The 19,177-nt window shown below is 32.7% G+C and overlaps 2 protein-coding genes across 6 annotated transcripts in view; one reads left to right on the top strand and one right to left on the bottom strand.

Moving 5' to 3' along the window:
- The first annotated feature begins 354 nt into the window (after positions 1-354).
- Positions 355-1,948, top strand: bond (elongation of very long chain fatty acid james bond protein). The gene is made up of 6 exons (XM_088045696.1): positions 355-539; positions 685-751; positions 802-1,076; positions 1,126-1,288; positions 1,335-1,471; positions 1,519-1,948. Exons 2-6 carry the CDS (start codon positions 691-693, stop codon positions 1,729-1,731), a joined length of 849 nt encoding a protein of 282 aa, XP_087901822.1. The 5' UTR covers positions 355-539; positions 685-690; the 3' UTR covers positions 1,732-1,948.
- Positions 1,949-6,194: 4,246 nt separating this feature from the next.
- LOC148168727 (very long chain fatty acid elongase 7-like) overlaps positions 6,195-19,177 on the bottom strand; it is a 31,924-nt gene continuing 18,941 nt past the window's right edge. For 2 of the 5 annotated variants that reach the window (XM_088044821.1, XM_088044817.1), the window contains exons 2-5: positions 7,348-7,445; positions 7,109-7,296; positions 6,681-7,061; positions 6,195-6,589 (exon numbers count right to left, since the gene is read on the bottom strand). In XM_088044821.1, coding sequence (XP_087900947.1) covers positions 6,305-6,589; positions 6,681-7,061; positions 7,109-7,296; positions 7,348-7,417 — 924 coding nt within the window. In that variant the 5' untranslated portion in view covers positions 7,418-7,445 and the 3' untranslated portion in view covers positions 6,195-6,304. Of the gene's footprint in view, positions 6,590-6,680; positions 7,062-7,108; positions 7,297-7,347; positions 7,446-9,165; positions 9,317-9,407; positions 9,756-13,636; positions 13,758-19,177 lie in introns of those variants that run through there. The other 3 variants (XM_088044820.1, XM_088044819.1, XM_088044818.1) reach the window with 3 other exon arrangements.

The following is a 19,177-nucleotide window of genomic DNA, read 5'->3' as shown; positions in this document are numbered from 1 at the left end:
TGTGGAAAGTACTTTCTCTGCACTGTGAAGCAGGTTACCATGTTCGACGAGTTTATTCACGTCGCTGGGGGATATGAGCACCGCTAACAAACGTTGTTGAAAAGTGATTTTCGTTTTTTGCACTTTCCAGGTTTTTTGCCACTTTTCACTCAAAATATTGTTTACAGGCTCAAACAGAATTCGGGAAACTTACCTCAAGGTTAAAATTACCAGTTTATACCCTAACTCCGTACCAATATTGTTTTTTCCAAAAAAATGGTACCCCAAACTCTGTTATTTTAACACGAAATATGAGTACCATTGCGATCCGTACCCATCGCGTATATTTGTAAAAATGAGTCCACCGCGACGACCTACAAGTGAAAGGAGTAAAAGCATCCGTATCTTTCCCGGCTGCCTTAAATGAAAGCTATTGTAAGCTCCTCTTCTTCTCAGTTCTAAGTGTGTAGTTAGAAGCAGAAGTGTGAGGACGTCCCTATAGACCAACCTGCCGGTAGTGGTGTAGTTAATTTATTTTTTCGGTCTTAAACTAACTAACAGTAAGTTTCCATAAAAATGATGAAGTCATTGCATTTTTCCGCAAGTTCACTAAACTCAATTTGCTGACTTCCAGAATAACAATTATAATTGTTATTGAGAATCAGCAATGAGTTGGCCAGGAAATTGACTTTTATTCATTTTTAGCGTGCCATGACGTCTTTAATGGGAATTGTAGTGGAAAATTATAATGAAATTATGGACGCAAAAACAGGTGAGTACCCGATTATTTCCTGATAATTATTATCGAAATTTCATTCTTAGATCCGATCGTGGATTCATGGCTGTTTATGACGTCTCCGCTTCCTGTCATCAGCATTTTGCTTGTCTACTTGTATTTCGTCCTCAAACTGGGACCAAAGTTGATGGAAAATCGTCCGGCTTTCGACCTAAAGAACGTGCTCATCGGTTACAACTTCTATCAGGTTGTTTTTAGTTTATGGCTGTGCTCGAAGGCTCTGACTGTGAAAACTGCTTTACCCCATCTCCTCAACCACACTTGCAGAAATCCAGCTCAGAACAGTGATTTTCAGTTAGCGGTGCGTTGGATTAACCCCCACAAACCCAAATCTTACTTTTATGTTGTAGTTGAACAACGGAGCTTGGTGGTACTTTTTTTCGAAAATTGTGGAGCTCCTCGACACTGTTTTCTTCGTCCTTAGAAAGAAGCAGTCTCAAGTGACTTTCCTCCACGTTTACCATCATTCGTGTACCATGTTCTTCTCCTGGGGTTATCTTAAGTTTTTACCAGGTACTCCTCCACATATCAAAACGTGTATTAAATCTCTCAATTCTAGGACCCCAAGGTGTTGTCATCGGTCTCCTCAATTCTTTCGTTCACGTTGTAATGTACACTTATTATCTGATTGCTGCTTTGGGACCCAAGTACCAGAAGTACCTCTGGTGGAAAAAATACATGACGTGGATGCAACTCGTGAGTTTTTCTTGAGGGAAAGAAAAAGTACTAATTCTGCGTTTTAGACCCAATTTTGCATCATGTTGGCGTACCTCTTTGTGATTATCGCGATGGACTGCAAACTGCCCAAAGGACTGACCTTTTTCTTCGTCGCCAACGTCGTCGTGTTCCTCTACCTCTTCAGCAACTTCTACAAGAACGCCTACAAGAAACCAAAGCAGTCGATAAAAGGAGAAATTGAGACTATAAAAAATGTTAAGACTATCAAAAGTCAGTAACTCAACTGGCAGCGCTAGATTAAGTGGTTGTAAATATAGTCAGGTCTTGTAACTTAACATAATTTATATATTTCAATTAGGGAATTGCAAGGGAGTCATTTATTACTCCTCCAATTCCAGGGTGTCTTGGAAGTTCTCATTGTGTAATGAACTGTGTTCAAATAAACTTAAGTTATTTATGCAAATTAGAGTATGGATGGATCGATTAGTGGAACGCATTATACAGCTGGGAACCTCAAAATAAATCTGTGTCAAGGATTCGTTTCTAATTTTTCCTCTTCCTGCATCAAATAATAACACACTTTATCTTAACCACACCTGTCGAATTATAGCAAAAGTGTGATGACCAAAGTCCGTTTTTTCGGACGTCTTCAACTCGCGCTGTGCCTAAAATACACTTGAAACAGATATTTTTCTAACGGTGAAAGCAGAGTCGTGTACAAGATCGATACGTGAAGCACAACCGTTAAGATTTCAAATAAGAACTAGAAATTAATATTCCGTTTTATGGTAGATTGTCTTATCAGAGCGAGTACTGCAATAAACGCGCTCTAGTTTAAATTAAGATTTTGCAGAATAAGAAGGTACAGATGTTGTAGCTAATGTAAAAGACTAATGGGGAAATTAGAGCAAGGTTACAATTTCCAAGAAAAAAAATTTTTTTTGACCACGCACTTTCCAAAGTTTCCAGTGTGGTCACTTTTTCTTATAAATGATCGCATACCAATTAATAAATAAAAGTAGTTTTTTCTACGAAATATTTGCCTGGCTCATTACGATGGTTTGGCCAAACAATGAAATAATTTATTATGTCTGGGAAACACAAATTGAGTGGAAATATAATTGTTTGCAGGTCATTAAAATTGTATTTCAAACAAATTTCTTAGAATAATTAATATTGATTTTCTTTAATCACTTCTATTACAGCAAATATGCACGAAGGTACGTAGAAGGGTCAAACAATTTTCTGTTGTAATAGGCCTTCGTGGAGTTGTTTTAATGCTTTTTTCTAAGATATTCCAAAAAATAGTATTTTTAACAAATATTTACTCGATTGACATTGTCGTCTTAAAACTAAAATTTTACTGCTTGAATTTCTTACTTAATGATGACGTTCTCAGTCAAGGTTTTTCCAAATTTGGCAAATAAAAAGAAATTGTTGCAATGAAAGTAGTGGCAACAAATATTAATTTTATTAGAAGTTTAGTTTAAAAAAATTGTATGAACCCCAATATTTTTTACCCGTCGGCCAGTCCAACCATTTGAGAGTGATTATGTTTGAATGGTTTTGCAAGAAGGTTGCTGCATAAACCATTTAGCAAAAGCAATAAACACACTAAAATTTGTATCAACTCTTATTTTTATCTCTGCTGCAGTTTTCTTAAAATATTCAATTTCCGTGGGATGGTCAAAAGCTTACGAGAAACGTTTAATTTAATCGATTTTTGAAGAATTGAACGTATTGGAAAAGAAAGCCCATTATCCTAATACGTACTTTTTCCGTCAACAAATGATTGTATTGTGATGTATTTATAATTAGCCTTTCAAAATGTTCTGTGAAAAATCATGAAGAATGGGAAAATTTTGTCTCTTCTTAAAGAAATACGTGCGTACCTACAAGGAATTGGGTTTTACCAATTACAATTTTGTTAGTTTTATCTCTTTGATATCTTATTTACGATAATTCGCTAACATTAATAAATTTAAACCAATTATGGGTTTGAATTACGTACCAAAAATGCTGAGAATTTCGTTATAAAAAAACTCTTGTAATCTGTAATTCAGTTATAACATCTCCAACAATCAAGAGAACAAGTTTGAATTCAAAATTTTTTGTTCCTTCTAAAACGAAGTAAAATTTAAAAAATTTGTTCTCTATAATTTTAGAAATTAGTGAAAGTAATCTCATTAGATAACCGTTAAAACTACCAAAACTAGAAATTAAATACAGAGAGAAGGATCTAGGGTGAACGTATGTCAAAAGATCTGCCATTCCGTGACAGTCTGCCAATTATTTGACGTTTTGGTGTCAAGTCCAGACACACGCTTTCAAGACGCTAGGCGACTATATAAATAATTCGAATGATCTCCACATTTTTTTGTATGAAATACAGAATCCTAAAACTTTACCGAAAGCGCGAAGAAAATTGTTTTCGATTTACTTACAATTTTAAGAATTTATTCATATTAATGTACTAATTAGATTAAATTAAGTTTTTTAATTGTTGTATTGAATTACTATTTTTTATTAGTTGTTAAGGCAACTTTTTGAGATTTAGTCCGAAAAGGACTCATTTTACCAACGTAAAATAGCAAATTTAAATTAAATCAAATTCAATTTTTGAAATAAATTTCACTTCCTAGAATGTAGAAAAAAAAATGTTTTAACTTGAGAATATGTTTGAGACTTAAAATATAAAAAACGCCATTTAAGTCTTTTAAGAATCTAACTGATGCAACAACAAAATCCTTTCTTAAATAGACACTGGTTTGTTTAATTTTTTTAATGACGTTTTATATCTTAAATGAGTCCGTAAAATAACAAATTTTGGGAGCGTATACTAAAAAAATGTTTGCAACACATTATTCACACTGTCGTTGACAGAGCGAATAATGAAATTAAAATTCGCACTAGCATTTAAATCTCGTTGCTACGGATGGCTTGTTTGTAAAATGCAATTTGCCTATTATTTAGAGTCTGAAAGTGTGCTTGAAATGATAAATTAACCAAAGAAAGCATCCCACAAAATGTTTTGAACGAAACTACAGTTGCAAGATATAACTTATTGCCAGAAAAATCAAAATTACAGTCAGACCTCGCCGTTTGCGGGCAAGTAGGAGTTTAGAACAAATGTAAACAAGTATATGTACACATTGATGGACTAAAATGTTAGTCTCTTGGATTTGATGTTGATGGTTCAATGGTGGTCTCACTCTTAAAAAAATCTGATTGATTTCTAATGTTGCTTTCATTTTAGTTTAGACAAAATTTGCCTTTAAGATGAAAAAATATCTATTTGCTTTAATTATTTATCGATATCGTGTGGAATATAAATATTTGACATCAGCAATTCTGTCCGCGAAGGGCAAAGCAATCCGCGTGGGGCAAAAAAAGGGAGCACAATAGGGCACCACGTAAAATCAAATTAGCGAAGGACAAAGCCGCGAACGGCGAGGTCCGACTGTAGATTACTAAAAAGAGTACCTAAACCAGTGTTTTAAATTCTTCAAAAACATTATTTTTTCGTGGATAAAATTCGTCTTTATACCAAAAATTGCTATTATGCCCAACGCAATCGAAATTAACACTTTAGGTCTTATTGTAAATCACCGTTGCTGAAAATTTGGTTTTACACGTACGCACTGTAAAAATTAAAAAAAACTTTACATATTTTCTTTATTAGGAGTATTTTTTTTATTTTGTCATAATTTTAAGTCACCTGCGACAATTCATTTTTTTTTTAAATTGTCAAAGCCTAGACAATTATAACTTTTGTAGAATTTTTAAAAGGACCGTTTTTTAAGTAACAACAAATCAATATGTGGTAAGATAAGATAATTCTACCTTATAAACCAAAATAAAAGTACGCAATTTATGAATTTGTCAATGATATTACGTCTAGAACCCATTAGGATATCCTGTATATATTTTTTTTGATTTAATTTGTTTCGGTTGTCGAGCATGAATTACAATTACACTTCAGAAACATTATAATGGAGAAAATTGAACGTCAAGCTTCTGATTTTCGTGATGAGAACACATCGAGTTTCCAGAGCGATCAGTTATCTCATTTACTGAATTTTCTTTAATTTTTTAACAGAAAATACACTTCCGGTTTGTATGTTTAAAAGTCAGTAGTCACCCCCAATAGATTTTTGGCACCACGCCGGATAAAAAACACTACGAGATATAGGCAACTTTAAATACAGAATGGATCAGCGCTTACTGAACAGAAATTGTTAGTCTCGTGTTAGTAATTATTACATTCCGTCAACTTTTACTTCACTGAAAAAACCACAGTTCGGGTGAAAACTGCAGAGAGAAAATATCAAACATTATTTGGCAATGAAGAAGGAAATTTGATGTATTAGCCCACTTAACGAGTCAGTAATGAGATTTTAATGGATGGATAATAACCAACTTTAATTTCACTCTACTGCATTTTGTCCTGTTAATTAGCAACGCTGAAGGCATTGATCATTTTCATGCAGTTCTGCACGTCTTCACCTTAGACTGGAGGAGCTGATATGCTGACGATGTACAGAGAATGTTATGTTATGATAAATAATTGTACCACCTGCTTGCGACGTTGTAAATGCTATTTGAATTTTGTTCAAGCGTAGTACGGAACGACATATAATTTGCAACAACACACAAGTATGCACTTGACGTAAAATATCCAGTTTTGTATGAGTATAATACAATTTTCATGGGTGAATGTCTTAAGTAAAACCACGTTACGAAGAATTGCGGGTTTCATTTTTTCAATATAATGGTTTTATTTTATAGAAAACTTAATATTTTATTGAGAACTTAAACTAAAACAAAAATTCATAGAAACTGTACGACAGTTCAGTCAGTTTTTTGGCGGTACCAATCTTGCAAATTCTTCGTGCCGTTCTTCACATTTCCATTGGTTTCTTTCACGCCATTTGAGACCCCGTTCGAGGTTCCATTCGAATGGATCTTTTCCTTCTTCATGGCTTTTTCGTGTTTGTATGCACTGTTGTAGAAATTATCGAAGAGATAATAGAAGAAGATGGCGTTTGGTAGCGTGAAGAACATCGACCACTTTGGATATCCACAGTCGTAAAACAACAGTTGACTGTTGTGCAGAAAAGCAATACAAAATTGAAGCTGTAAAAATAAAAAGTAGTAGTAAAAGTGAAAACGCGTAACCAAACGTTCCGCTGCAAAAACATACATGCACAATAATTTGTATAATTACCATTTGCAAATTCGTGATGTGTTTTTTCCACCAGAGGTACTTCTGGAGTTGGGGGCCCATGGCGGCTAACATGTAGTACGAATACATGATGATATGAACAAAACTGTTGATGATGCCGACGAAGATACCATGACCTCCTGGCATGTATTTAACAACACCCCAGGCCACCAGAGGCATGACTGTGTGATGGTACAAGTGAAGAAAGCTCACTTGGTTGTCTTTCTTCCGTAAAACGAAGAAAACGGTGTCGAGGAGCTCCGAGATTTTTGCGATGTAGAAAACGTAGGTACCTCGAGCGATTCTGAGGGCCTGAGGGCTGTTCGTGAAATCCACAGGTTCGCATTGCCAATTGTAATTATTCAGGAAAGCCCCGTCGAGACCCTGAATAAAACTGTAAGATTTTTCTTTGGAGAAACAATTCAACTTACCTCGTAGAAGAGCCACGAACTCACTACCACTTGAATAGCATTATAAAGGATTAGGATGAACTTGAAGTCGAAAGGCGGCCGATTTTGCATCCACCGAGGGCCTAGTTTTGTCACGAAGTATAAGTAAAATCCGACTATTGGAAAAATGACAGGATGTGTAACTAAAAACCAGTTGTGCGTTCGCGGGTCTGAAAAAAGTTTCTTTTTATTCGTATTAAAACTTTCGCAATCATAATTACCTCCAAGTTCCGTGAAGAGATAATGGTAGTACCCTGCAATAACGTTTCTATCTACGGTGACGTTCGACATTTTTCTCTACCTTTGGCTATTTAGCGTTCTGCAAAAAATGCCCACTATAAACATTTAATAACTATACTAGACGAAGTTGGAGAAAAGACTGAACAATGCTGGAGTGTTTGGGCCTGTTATGACATGAAGAACATTATATTCAGATTAGGTAAATGAGCTTGGGTTTTGGGAGACCTTAACCTTTACCTCTGACTGATAGTGTCATTGTCTGCATTTAAATCACACTTTTGAGAATGCAAATCAACATTCCACGAATGTGCTCTATTTGCGTGTTCCGCAATTATGGTTTCTTATGTAATAATTAGAATTTATTTCCGATGTTCCTTCTCAATGCTCCAGCGAAAAGGTCACAGCTATTATATAGAGGAAGAAATTTTCTTCTTCGAGTGCACTTATTTCTGAAACTTACACTTGTTGCGTAATAATTTGATTCCAGAAGGTTAGTATGTTTATAATAAAGCAAAAACGATGCAATTACTAGAAATGCAATGAAAGAGAGAGTGCTTCTACCCAGCATACAAATTAATTAACACTGCTTTTCCATACATTATATAAACGGAACTTAATCGTGCGTTTGATTTTTCGTTCAACGTCATTACGCAATATTTATTAATTTCGGATAACGCAATAAGATGTACCAAGCGGTAATATTGACACGTTCAAGTACGTCCGACTGACATCTCTGCTGAACAAACTTTGCAAAATTTGGGTCGATTTTATGTCAACTATCCGTTACACTTCTATAACCATTGTTATAACATCACTTTTAATTAGACCAACGGAAATGAATCTGATTAATAATTTATTATAGTTTCAAACTTAAAATTCGCGGCAGATAAAATTAGCGTAGAAAGTAACAGTAATTTTATTGAAGACGCCCCGTTATGCTTTTCTAACTAATTTACACCTCATAAAATAATTGAAATGCTGGCAGCTGCGATATTACCCACTTTGAAAAATTTGTGTCATCGTTTCCGGTACCGATTTATATGAATGTCAAATTTTTATCTACGGTGTAATTGCAGCACAGTTTCCTTCAAGTGAAGAAGAAAAGTTTTTTGTTGACCAATAAAAAACTCCTTACAAGTAGAATTTCTACTTTGTGCATCGTAAACAGTAAAATTCTCCAAACCGTCTCGTAAAAAACAACGTTAATTTGCTATTGTACAACGTAATCCATTGATGAAATTACTCTCACTTTTCTTTACAAGTCTTTTTAACTCGAATTAAATGATAAAATTTTAAAGAGAAAATTCCTCTTGGCGTTAATTTGAGTGTCCATTTATGTGGGGAATTATAAGAAAACTATTATGAAGATTTGACGGTTGTACTAAAAAGTAAAATTATTATAAGTTTTAATTTTGGGCATCACGTCTTGCCTTTTATACAATTTTTTAAAGTCCAAAGTTGGATTTCTTTCGGAAAAATTAAAAAGTATAAAACTATTTAAGGGATCTACATCTTTGAATAGAATTGAACAATATAGAATAGAATAGAATCGAATAGTATTGATTAGAATAAATCGAACATTGATAAAGATTTAGAAATTAAAATTGATGTAAATATTAAAATGAACACAATGGAGATCGAAAATATATTGATCTCCTGACCTTCCAAACCATTTCAAAATAACATCAGCAGTATTTAATAATCGAATATCATTCTATAAAAGTTTAAATGCCACTTTCATGTTGCACATCCTTTTGTGGTCAAAAACCGATTTTTTGTATTAACAATGAAAAACTTACTTTACATTCGCCCCGGAAATCCACAGGCGAAGAGTGCGCCGCCACCAAGAACACTAAAAGCCTGACTAAACTTGAATGAGTTTGTACCACAAATCCTACGGTACAAACTGCTCACTTTCAAGTTCAAGAAGACAGTAAGAGTATATAATTTAGCAGTGGCGATTATTGAATGAACTAATGAGTGGTACGTCTACCATCGCAATTATACGATATGTGCTCACAATTAGTCGAAAATTACATACCTGGCATGAATTTCTCCTTAACAAAGTTCGGTCAAGTTAGTGTCAAGAACCAATCGTATTATTGACTGTTCGTTTAATTATAGGTTAATGAGGCAAATTGCACAAGCGAGTTTTGCGGGCATAAACACAATTGTTCATTAGACTTGTTTCACTTTGCACGGATTTTTAATGTAGAGAAAGAAAGCAAATTTTCGGTTTAGACACTTTAGCAGATTCGTTTAACTTTCCTCGGATTTAAGAAATATGAGGTATTCACCAACTTTCACTTTTACAATTACACTACAACTTATAGACTGGTATGGAGACGCGATATACCGAATTAAAGTAACAAGAACTGGGGAAATGGTTTATATACCCCTTCTTGAAAAACATTGATTATGTAAGTTCCATGATTAGGCCTATTGTAAGTGTGCGCTGAAATATCTTCTCTCAGTTTTCAATAAAAACAATGTGTGAAATGAAGGAATTAAATTACTGTTAAACAAAATGCGTAAACAAGTGAAATCCAGGTTTTCATTTATTTAATTATTACATTACATGCTGTCTGTACAACGAACCGGCGTTTTGCCAAACGCCAATGCTGATGGTGATATCTCATTAGGCACTTTGACAAAATAAATATTAACTGCGGTTCTGCAAACAATAGAATGAGTGAAACGAAAACTAGTTTATTACAAAACGGCAATTTTTACGTAAGTTCAAAGTGGATGAAATTGGATGATCATTTCGTAATTTCTTAAATTTCTTCCAATTGAGTGACACCTAAAATCTCATTCAATCTTTACAATAATGATTAGTCTTAATTGCTGCTTTGCATATTCTACATATCTACTGCTTGTTCTATTATTATTAAACTAATCTAAAAACAATTAAGGAAACGAAAGTGCTTACATTTAGAGAATTTGCAGAATTTAGACCAATCAAAAATAATAAATACAAACAAAATTCAAAATCTAGAAAATCTGAGCAATTCAAACAATTTAAAAATTTGGGATTTTTAAAAGGATCTAAAAATTTTAAAAGGAGCAAGGTCGTCACAAAATTGACACAAATATAGTGTGGATCAATATCAATAGCATGGGCTTGTTGATTTAATTAACTTTAAAATTAAGGATTTGGAGTCGTTTGAAAAGCAAAAATTTTTTCCCTGGCTTGTAGCGTTGTTATTTTTTAACCCACTTTATTCGTCTTTAAAGCGTTTAATAACGAAAATACAACTTTCACGGACTAAAAATACTAATTTATGCGGAATAACAGATGAGTTCGCAAAAACTTTTTAGATGCGTGTTACGAACAACATTTTTTCAAACATCTATTAACTATTTATCAAATATAGTGGGGTTTGGATTTTAATTAGTAACCATCAGATAATTTAAAAGAAAACAAAAAATTGACCAGTTTCTTGCATAAAATGCACAATCCTGAAAAAAAAACAAAACGCGAAGAAAATTGTCTTAGATTTACTTACACACCAAAAATTTTATTGATATTGATGTAAAAATTAGATTAAATAAAATTGTTTAATTGTGTTATTAGTTGTCATGGCAACTTTTAGGAGTCCGAAAAAGACTATTTTAAAGAGCTAAACTAAAAATTGTTATCATTGTTATTTTAAATTCGAAATGACATTCTTTCAAACCCAAATGCGTAAAGTGACATTTGAGTACGTAAAAGTGTGTCACTCTGACAAGACAAAAATTAAAATTGTAAGTAAGCAATCCATTTTTGTTAAATTTCACGCATATTTGCACCGATTTCTGAAATTCCAATCGATGAATCTGCGTAAAAACCTGGATTTTCACTTGAAGTATTTGTCGTTAAATTTTGGTTTGTAGAATTGTAGAAAAAATATTGTTTGCTACTTGTGCGAAATGGATGTTACGCACACGAGATGTTGTTCATGCCTACAGCTGTATGAGTCTTGTATGTACAGTCTTCTATCACGTCTAGTGAGTGAAATATTACCATGAATATTTTTCGAAAAAATTGCCATTAGAGATTTACGAGCGGAGGAAAATATCAAATTTTTAATGTATCCGAATAAAATGTAAAGATTTTAACTACAATATCAAACCACTGGTAAAGAATAAAAAAAATAACCCAAAATAATCCAAATTTGAACAATTTTTCACTGTAAAACGAACATTCCTGTTCCACGATTATTGTTAAACTGACAAGAACTATGACAAAGATAAAGACATTTTTTCCGAATTGTTAATTAGGGTTTTTATTCCCAACTTTTTGATGGCCTGGACTTGAAATTGAACTGGCCTACTCTAATAAGACTTCAGTGGCGCATAACAAATTGTGTTGTTTGCGCTTATGCGGGTTCACCCTGTATATTTAATTCATAATTTTGACGACATGAAATCAGTTGCTGCTTAGTAAAATTCAAAAATATAAGAAAATATGAACCTACCCATATATTTTTTAGTCTTTACATTTTTAGGCAATTTTTGGAACTGCGTTGGTCTGAAATAATTATTTTTAACATTATTAATATTGTCGAAATTAATTGTTCAATAAGTGGTTTACAACAACAGATATTTGTGAAATTTAAAGTAAAATTTAGATTACTTTTTTGTGAATAATATTCAAGGAATAGGAATAATTCAAAGAATGGAAAAGAATCTGAAACATCCTAGAAATTGAATAAATTTGTAAAGGTTTCTACGATTTTAAAGAATGAAAAATCCGAGCAGTTAAGAACATTTGAAGAGCACAATTCATAAATTAAAAAATCTTCAAATTTAATAGGATTTAAATAAATTGGAAAATTTAAAAAAACTTAAAAATTTCAAATATGTATTTGGGTAAGGATTTGCTTTGTTTAAAGGATTTAAAAATTAATTTTGAACAAAAAATAATCATTGAGAATCGATATACATATTATGTGATATACAGGTGTCCCAGAACTCGCGCCCCAGAGAGCAAGGGAGGGTGCCGACAGCAATACAGATGGTAAATTTCAAAACAAAAATTGACTAAGTTTAATAGTATTCGAGAATTGATAAAAAGTTGATAACCAATCCCAAAAGCTTATTCGAGAAGTGGAGTAAATGGTCATCCCAATTTCCTAGGCAACGAGAATCTAATGCTTAACTGACCAATGGATGATAGTATGTGTCCATAGTTACCAATTTTCAAATTCTGTTCGGCTTCGGGATTGGGTACAGTTTTTTGGTCTTATCTCGGTTATTTTTTGAGTTAAAAAAATATGGTTTCAAAATTTTGGTTCAGAATTGTTGCCTGCATAAGCCCTTTCTCTCTGGGGCGCGAGTTCTGGGACACCCTGTATAAAAATGTGTCTCAAAAATTCTAAATTCTGTATCCTAAGTTTTCTAATTCTTGCTTGTCACTTTTGACCAAGCAGTCTTTAGGAAGTAATATAATATTAATTTTAAATACAATCATGAAGAGACCCAATACAATAATAAACTCAAACCATGCTCATCCTGTATTTATTACGTTACAGTCATTATGTAATGATAAATTTGCATATCAAAGGAACGGCAACCACATTTCATTTGGGTTCAGTTATTAATGTCTGCAACAACAATTGACTTCAGACATTTAACAACAAATTGCGTCAAGTGTTTATTGTCTTAAAATCAATAAAAAGTTTCTCATACATTTTTTCTTCAAGTCTTTTTTCTTAAACTTAATTTTCGACGTTTTTGATTTTTATGTACAAATTGTAACAAAAATAAGTGTCAAAACCGATTCATTAACTTTTTTTGCGGCAATTAATAATTATATTGTTTCAAGCGTAAGAAATTAGTGCTTGTTCAAATACATTTTAGAGTGGAGTTTGTTTGTTTCGCAAGCAACAGCTAAAGTACCTACTTAAGTAGTTGCCTAAAATTTTATTATTATTGACTGATTGATAAATCAATGTTCTAAATATACAATTACCTATACTATAATTAATAAGGTTATTTTAAAATTTCTTTTGTACAAAAGTTGTTACATATTATAAATTCTATAAACTGAAGAAAAAGCATCTAAGTCATCGATCTATTTAAATTAGTTAGTCTGGAATAACAAAATTGATTTTTCTATCCCCTAACAACACAAAAAACCTGTGAACCAATTAAATGTACGTGAAAACAACAAAACTGAATAAAATTAAAGAATTTATAAACAGATGTTTCGTAAATTGCATTTATTAAATAGCATATTTGTAATTGATTGACTGCGTGCTCATAACCCATAAATTTTGTACATACCCACAACCGGTTTGTTAGTATTGTGAATTTGTGAAGTAACGAAATTTCACTTCAACAGAAATCAAACACGAAAATTCGACGATAAAGTTACAATTGCCACGCGTACGGTGTACGGTGTTATCAAAATAATTATTATTCAAATTTGGCAAAAACAGGATGCACTTGACACATAAAATTTGTTGTTTTTGGTGCCACATAAAAGTGTTCAAAAGCAAGATTCTTGAATAACATATTTCTTTTTACCTTGGGGTTTGATAATATTTTACATATTATAATGCAAAATTGACGAAATATTTTTGTGGAAATTCCAAAAATAATTAATTTTTAAAAAGGATTGTACAATAATTTATTAATTATTATAATTAGAATAAGTGACGAGAAGTAAACAATGTCTTAATGACAGGTGTGAACACCTGAAAACCTGAAACCGGTTTACATTGCTGAAAGTTATGTTACTTTTAAGACGGGAGTATTACTGGCTGCCTATAATTACTCCCAAGGAAATTTCGATTTCACCTTTGAAAACTATTAAAAAAATCTTAAAGATTTTTTGCTCAACAATTAAGTGATTAGTCTAATTTTTCGTGGGATTGAATAACACAAAGTAAAAAATTGCAATAACTAAATGTGTAAACAAAAACAATTTGTGCTTCAACGCAAATTAATTTGGTAATAATTGCCTAATTTTGGCAATTCGAAACGGCATGACTAAGCAAAAAATTATACACTAGTGAATCGTAGTTGAACCGTTAACCAAAGACGGTTGTTTTGACCACATTTTTTGGCGAAGAATTGCATTATTAGTGAGCGAAATGAAACAAACGAGTCAGTTAAAAATCTTATTTTTTAAATATGGATGTGACGAGGTTCTTCGACTTTATTTCCTGTCTTCCTTTCATTTGTGCCCTCTAAATTTACTCTTTGTCCAAATAAACTAAGCTCAGGGTAAACCAATAAATTACAATCAAAAACACCTAAAATAATCTCCACTTATCTATGCAAGTTGTCTTATTTTATGATCGAATGAAAACAAACGTGGCCTTTGTAGCCGAATAATACTAAAAATTAACAGGCTATTAACATTTGTCACTATTTCCGGTAAATTGGTGACAATTCAAAAGCGTAGGAGGAACCTGCGAAGATGTCAAGGGTATCTAAATTCCTGGACAATCCTTTACAAGCGACCGGAAATGGAAATTTTGATAGTTTGTTCTCACGCAATCTCTAGCACATTATTCAACGTAAAATTAAATCAAATCGGAAATAAAAATAAGAACACATTGTTTCCATCATTCTACGTAGGAAGAACGGGAAATTCGCACCTTGCAGATTTATTGTGAGCCTTGGCGGAGGTCAAACTTTAATAATACTCTTTCAAATCACTAAAAATACTACACCGACACACTTTTAAACGAAGTCTTTGGCGTTAAATTTAAAGATTGCGTCGTTGCAAAAATCTTTAAACCGCAATATTTGTTTATAAATTTATTTATTATTGAAGAAATGTTGCATTTTAAGAGTCTGATTGACGCAAATTCGGAAAAACTAGGAATCAATTAATTTTGGACATGAATGAATCATGAGCTAAAAACATGTTTAGTTTGGTGTGTTTTTAGAGCGGTTTTAAGTACGTAGACCTCTCAGGAATCAACATTTAAAATAATAATAATTAATTATTAATGAATAGAACGAACCGTTTTGCGTCATGTCCTTTAATTTATTGATAATTCTTAAATTGGAAAAATTGGAAGAGTACACTTCTCAGGATTGATTAAAAAGTATTTTTCCTTCATAAATAAATAAATTGTATATTGTTTAGCCAGTTTTATCGAACACAATATTTTTGTTTAAACATTACGAACAGGCGGTTTATGTTTATGGAAAGACATTGCGTCAGTAACAAATTATTTAAATTTAAAGTACATATTTTTAGATTTCATAAGAATCACAACTAACAAACACTAAATTGAATTGGAAATGTGTTGAAAACATAATTTTGCGGAATTTCCATTTCTTATTTCGAAACGAGTATTGTTAAGGGTTGCCTGGACGTTCCAAATTTTCAGAAGAAGAATTTTTCGGCAAGTCATTATTATCCGAAATTGACTTTAGGATTGTTTAAATCTGCTTGGTCACGGTAATTTTTATTTCCCTCAAGCTGAACTGGACATCAATTTTCGATGCGTCATTAGTTTCTTTAAGCACTTGTTAATTTGTGTGTGTGTAAAGACGCACTTTAATAATGCGATTGCGTCCTCAGACCATTTTCTGCAAAGATTCTTCTTGATTTCCAAACTGAGGTTTTTCTTTTCTCTTCAACATTCTTGTATCATGGCCAACAATTGCGTTTTCCATCAGTGTCACGACCTGAATAATCTTTTAATTGACATTTTGGCCATTGGATCTTTATACTTTTCTCTAAGCAGACTAGCAATCAATAAGTTACATAGTTTCTACATACTCAGTTGAGAAATCTGAAAGCAGGAGAGTCTACATGAGTGGAACGTTTCAACACTTGCAACAAAGAAAATATTGAGAAATATTGTTAAAAATGATTCACAAAATACGGGGGTTTTCCTACGATTTAATGGACCTCTCATTATTGCCAAAAAGTAGCTTCGTACCGTCCAAAGTCCGATAAATCTAAACTTAAACAAGATAATAAAACGTGCGCTCGAGAGATGCCTTGAACGCGCCATCCGATCATTGAAAAGTAGGCTTGTTATATAACTGAAAACACCTGAAACCCGCCGATATTATATTATGGCATAATCAAGTAAATTCGAGCCAAGGTCGTTCAAAAGTTCTTTCACTTTTGACACTGAATTTCACTTTCATCATGTTGTCCAATAATTTCACTGACTTTTATCTCGAAGGATAGGTTGAGGTTGGTGTGTGGACCTCACGTTGAAATCTCCGTTGCGACAGCGCATTTTCTTGTAATTAATAAGCGAATTGTAGACGGTTCAGCTCAGGCTAGTATCGAGAGCTAATTTCGCAATATTGTGATAACTTCCTTGTTAGTTTGGTGTTAGTAGATCACATTTTTTAGAGTTTTTATGTCAACTGCGATTTGAAACGTAATTCCATCATAACCCTGAACACGTCGAATTAAAAATGACGATGTTTTTATTTTCTTGTTCTTCTAATTGATTATTTACGATTCTCAAATGTGGTCAATTACCACTATACACCATTATTACTTTATAGGATGAGTTGACGTAAATTACAAAAAAAGATTGAACTCTGCATTAGTTCCATGTTATTAAAAGTTTCACTTTTCATTAGTGTGCACGTTTACATGCACTAAATCTTATGATTTTCTTGTATCGACAATTAGCTTATATAATCTTACAAACCAATCTTAATTTTAAATAAAATATTATTTGTTGTAAAATTCGTACGAGTTTCGAAACCGTCTGGAAGCTTTGAATAGACCATTTATTATCTTCATCAAATCTACTTCAATCATTTGTAGAGAGATACACGTAAATCTTACAGGAAACACGTGGATTTGGTAATTTGAAAACCGAAAGTTCTGAAGGTTGCCACAGATCAGATTTTCCAGTGAGATTATTCGTTAACATTGAAATGTATATTCAGTTCTGTTAAATTTAATTAAAGAAACCTGAAGACTGTATTAAAATAATTGTACAACTGAAAGACCTTGAAACCAAAAGTGTGCATCTAGCTGTGAATTATCGATTCCATGGCAAAAATACTTCTTACTTACAACAATTAGTAACATTACAGAGACGTGATGTAATACTTGAAAATTGAAAATTATTCTGTTGTTTTGAAACTAGTTTTGTAATGAAACTCATGCGGTATTGCTTCTATCAAATTTTCTGAAAATAATTACCATTATTTTGTCAAATCAGAGTCGTCATAAATTTGAGGTGTGTATTTTATTAAGATCGTTTTTCATCCAAAATTAGAAAGCTAAGAATCACAGACATCTTATATAAATATTAAAATTATAGTTTTAGGCTCATATGAGTTGAATATGTGCAAATTCTGTCTTTTATTAAAAATAAGATAAATGATCGTCATTGAAAATAAAAATAATGTAATAAAATTAAAAATATTGTTTATTATTTTGATAGTATTTATTAATTATACATGCATTTCGTTATACCCTTGTTCTTCAGCGATTTCCTTTGGCCCCGACAAAACCCATGGCCCAAAAATCCAAAATTTAAATTTATTTTATTGTAATTTTGTATTAAAACGGATTTAATAAATTTCATGTCTATCAAAGCTCTAATAAAGTCAAGATTGTTTGCTTAACCTTTTCGAAATGTATGAGTAAATATTTAGTTAATCCGAGTAATTAGAGAACTGAAATTAATAAGTACCTAAGCGTGGCATCACAATGAAGTAAACATGTCTTTAATATGTGTATATCGACACCTTTATACTCTAAATTGCTGACTCATGAGGATTCAGCTATTAATATGAAGACAAAGTAAAAATGAGTCTTCAACATTACATATACAGGGTCTATCAGAACTGGCGGACCAAAATCATCCCATGGATAAATGATCTTCTGCAGATAAAGAGAAAATTGTTTAAAAAAATCCATTCTTGTTGGCTTTTAAAATAAGTACGGTTTTAATTGACCAATCGTGTTGTAGATGTAAAATTACCTTAAAACATATATTTTTTACCATAGAAACCTATTTAATTGTTGCAAAAAATAATTGACTGTTATGTCATAACAAAGTATTTCTGACAATTAGACAGTCATTCCAAACGTTGATTTGTGGTTTCATTGTATTTAATAATTAATTATGTTTACCCCGGAAGAATATTTTGATATGGTCTTGTTGTATGGAGAGTGTAATCGCAGTGCAACAGCTACTATCCAGCAATACGCACTTCGTTTTCCAAATAGGGAACAGCCTAGCCGAAATGTTATTTTAAGATTAGTACAGAGAGGAAGAGAATCTGGTAATTTAAAAGTATGCAGAAGGGAGGTTGGGGGTGCCCCAAGAACTGCGAGAACCGTGGACAACGAGGAAGCGGTTATTGAGATTTTTGAAGAGGAACCTGAAACGAGCATTAGTATTGTGGCCAGAAATCTTGAAATGTCCACCTCTTCTGTTCAACGTATTCTTAAAGACGAACGAATGCACCCATTTCATTATACTAAAGTGCAATGTCTTACGCCGGAAGATTATCCTCTAAGAGTGGAGTTTTGTACTTGGCTTCTGCGGGAACATGAAGCAAATGAGAACTTCGTCAAAAGCATATTGTTTACAGACGAATCTTGCTTTCAAAAAGATGGATTTTTCAATCAAAGAAATTTTCATGTTTGGGGGCGAGATAATCCGCACGTCTTCAGGCAAAGTAATCCCCAGCAAAGATTTTCTGTCAATCTTTGGGCTGGAATTTTTGGGAACGCCATAGTAAATTGTTTTGAGAACAAGTTATACGCAATTATAAAACATCACATTCTTTCAGGTTGGCCCGTACGAATTTCCCGCCAGACTCAACGGCCAAATTTATACAAATTTTTTAGTTGATGATTTGGACATG

This window comes from Gnatocerus cornutus, chromosome 9 (genome assembly GCF_029298725.1).
Source record: "Gnatocerus cornutus isolate USDA-ARS CGAHR chromosome 9, icGnaCorn1.1, whole genome shotgun sequence".
In the NCBI taxonomy this organism is placed as follows: Eukaryota; Metazoa; Arthropoda; class Insecta; order Coleoptera; family Tenebrionidae; genus Gnatocerus; species Gnatocerus cornutus.
Note: the sequence above shows the minus strand (reverse complement) of the source record. Positions and strands in the feature narration are given on the sequence as shown.

What these genes read in the sequence shown, in the direction of transcription:
- bond (XM_088045696.1), top strand. Translation starts at nt 691, where the DNA reads ATGACGTCTTTAATGGGAATTGTAGTGGAAAATTATAATGAAATTATG. An exon ending in AATTATGGACGCAAAAACAG is followed by an intron (nt 752 to 801) that starts GTGAGTACCCGA and finishes TTTCATTCTTAG; the next exon opens with ATCCGATCGTGGATTCATGG. An exon ending in ACATGACGTGGATGCAACTC is followed by an intron (nt 1,472 to 1,518) that starts GTGAGTTTTTCT and finishes TCTGCGTTTTAG; the next exon opens with ACCCAATTTTGCATCATGTT.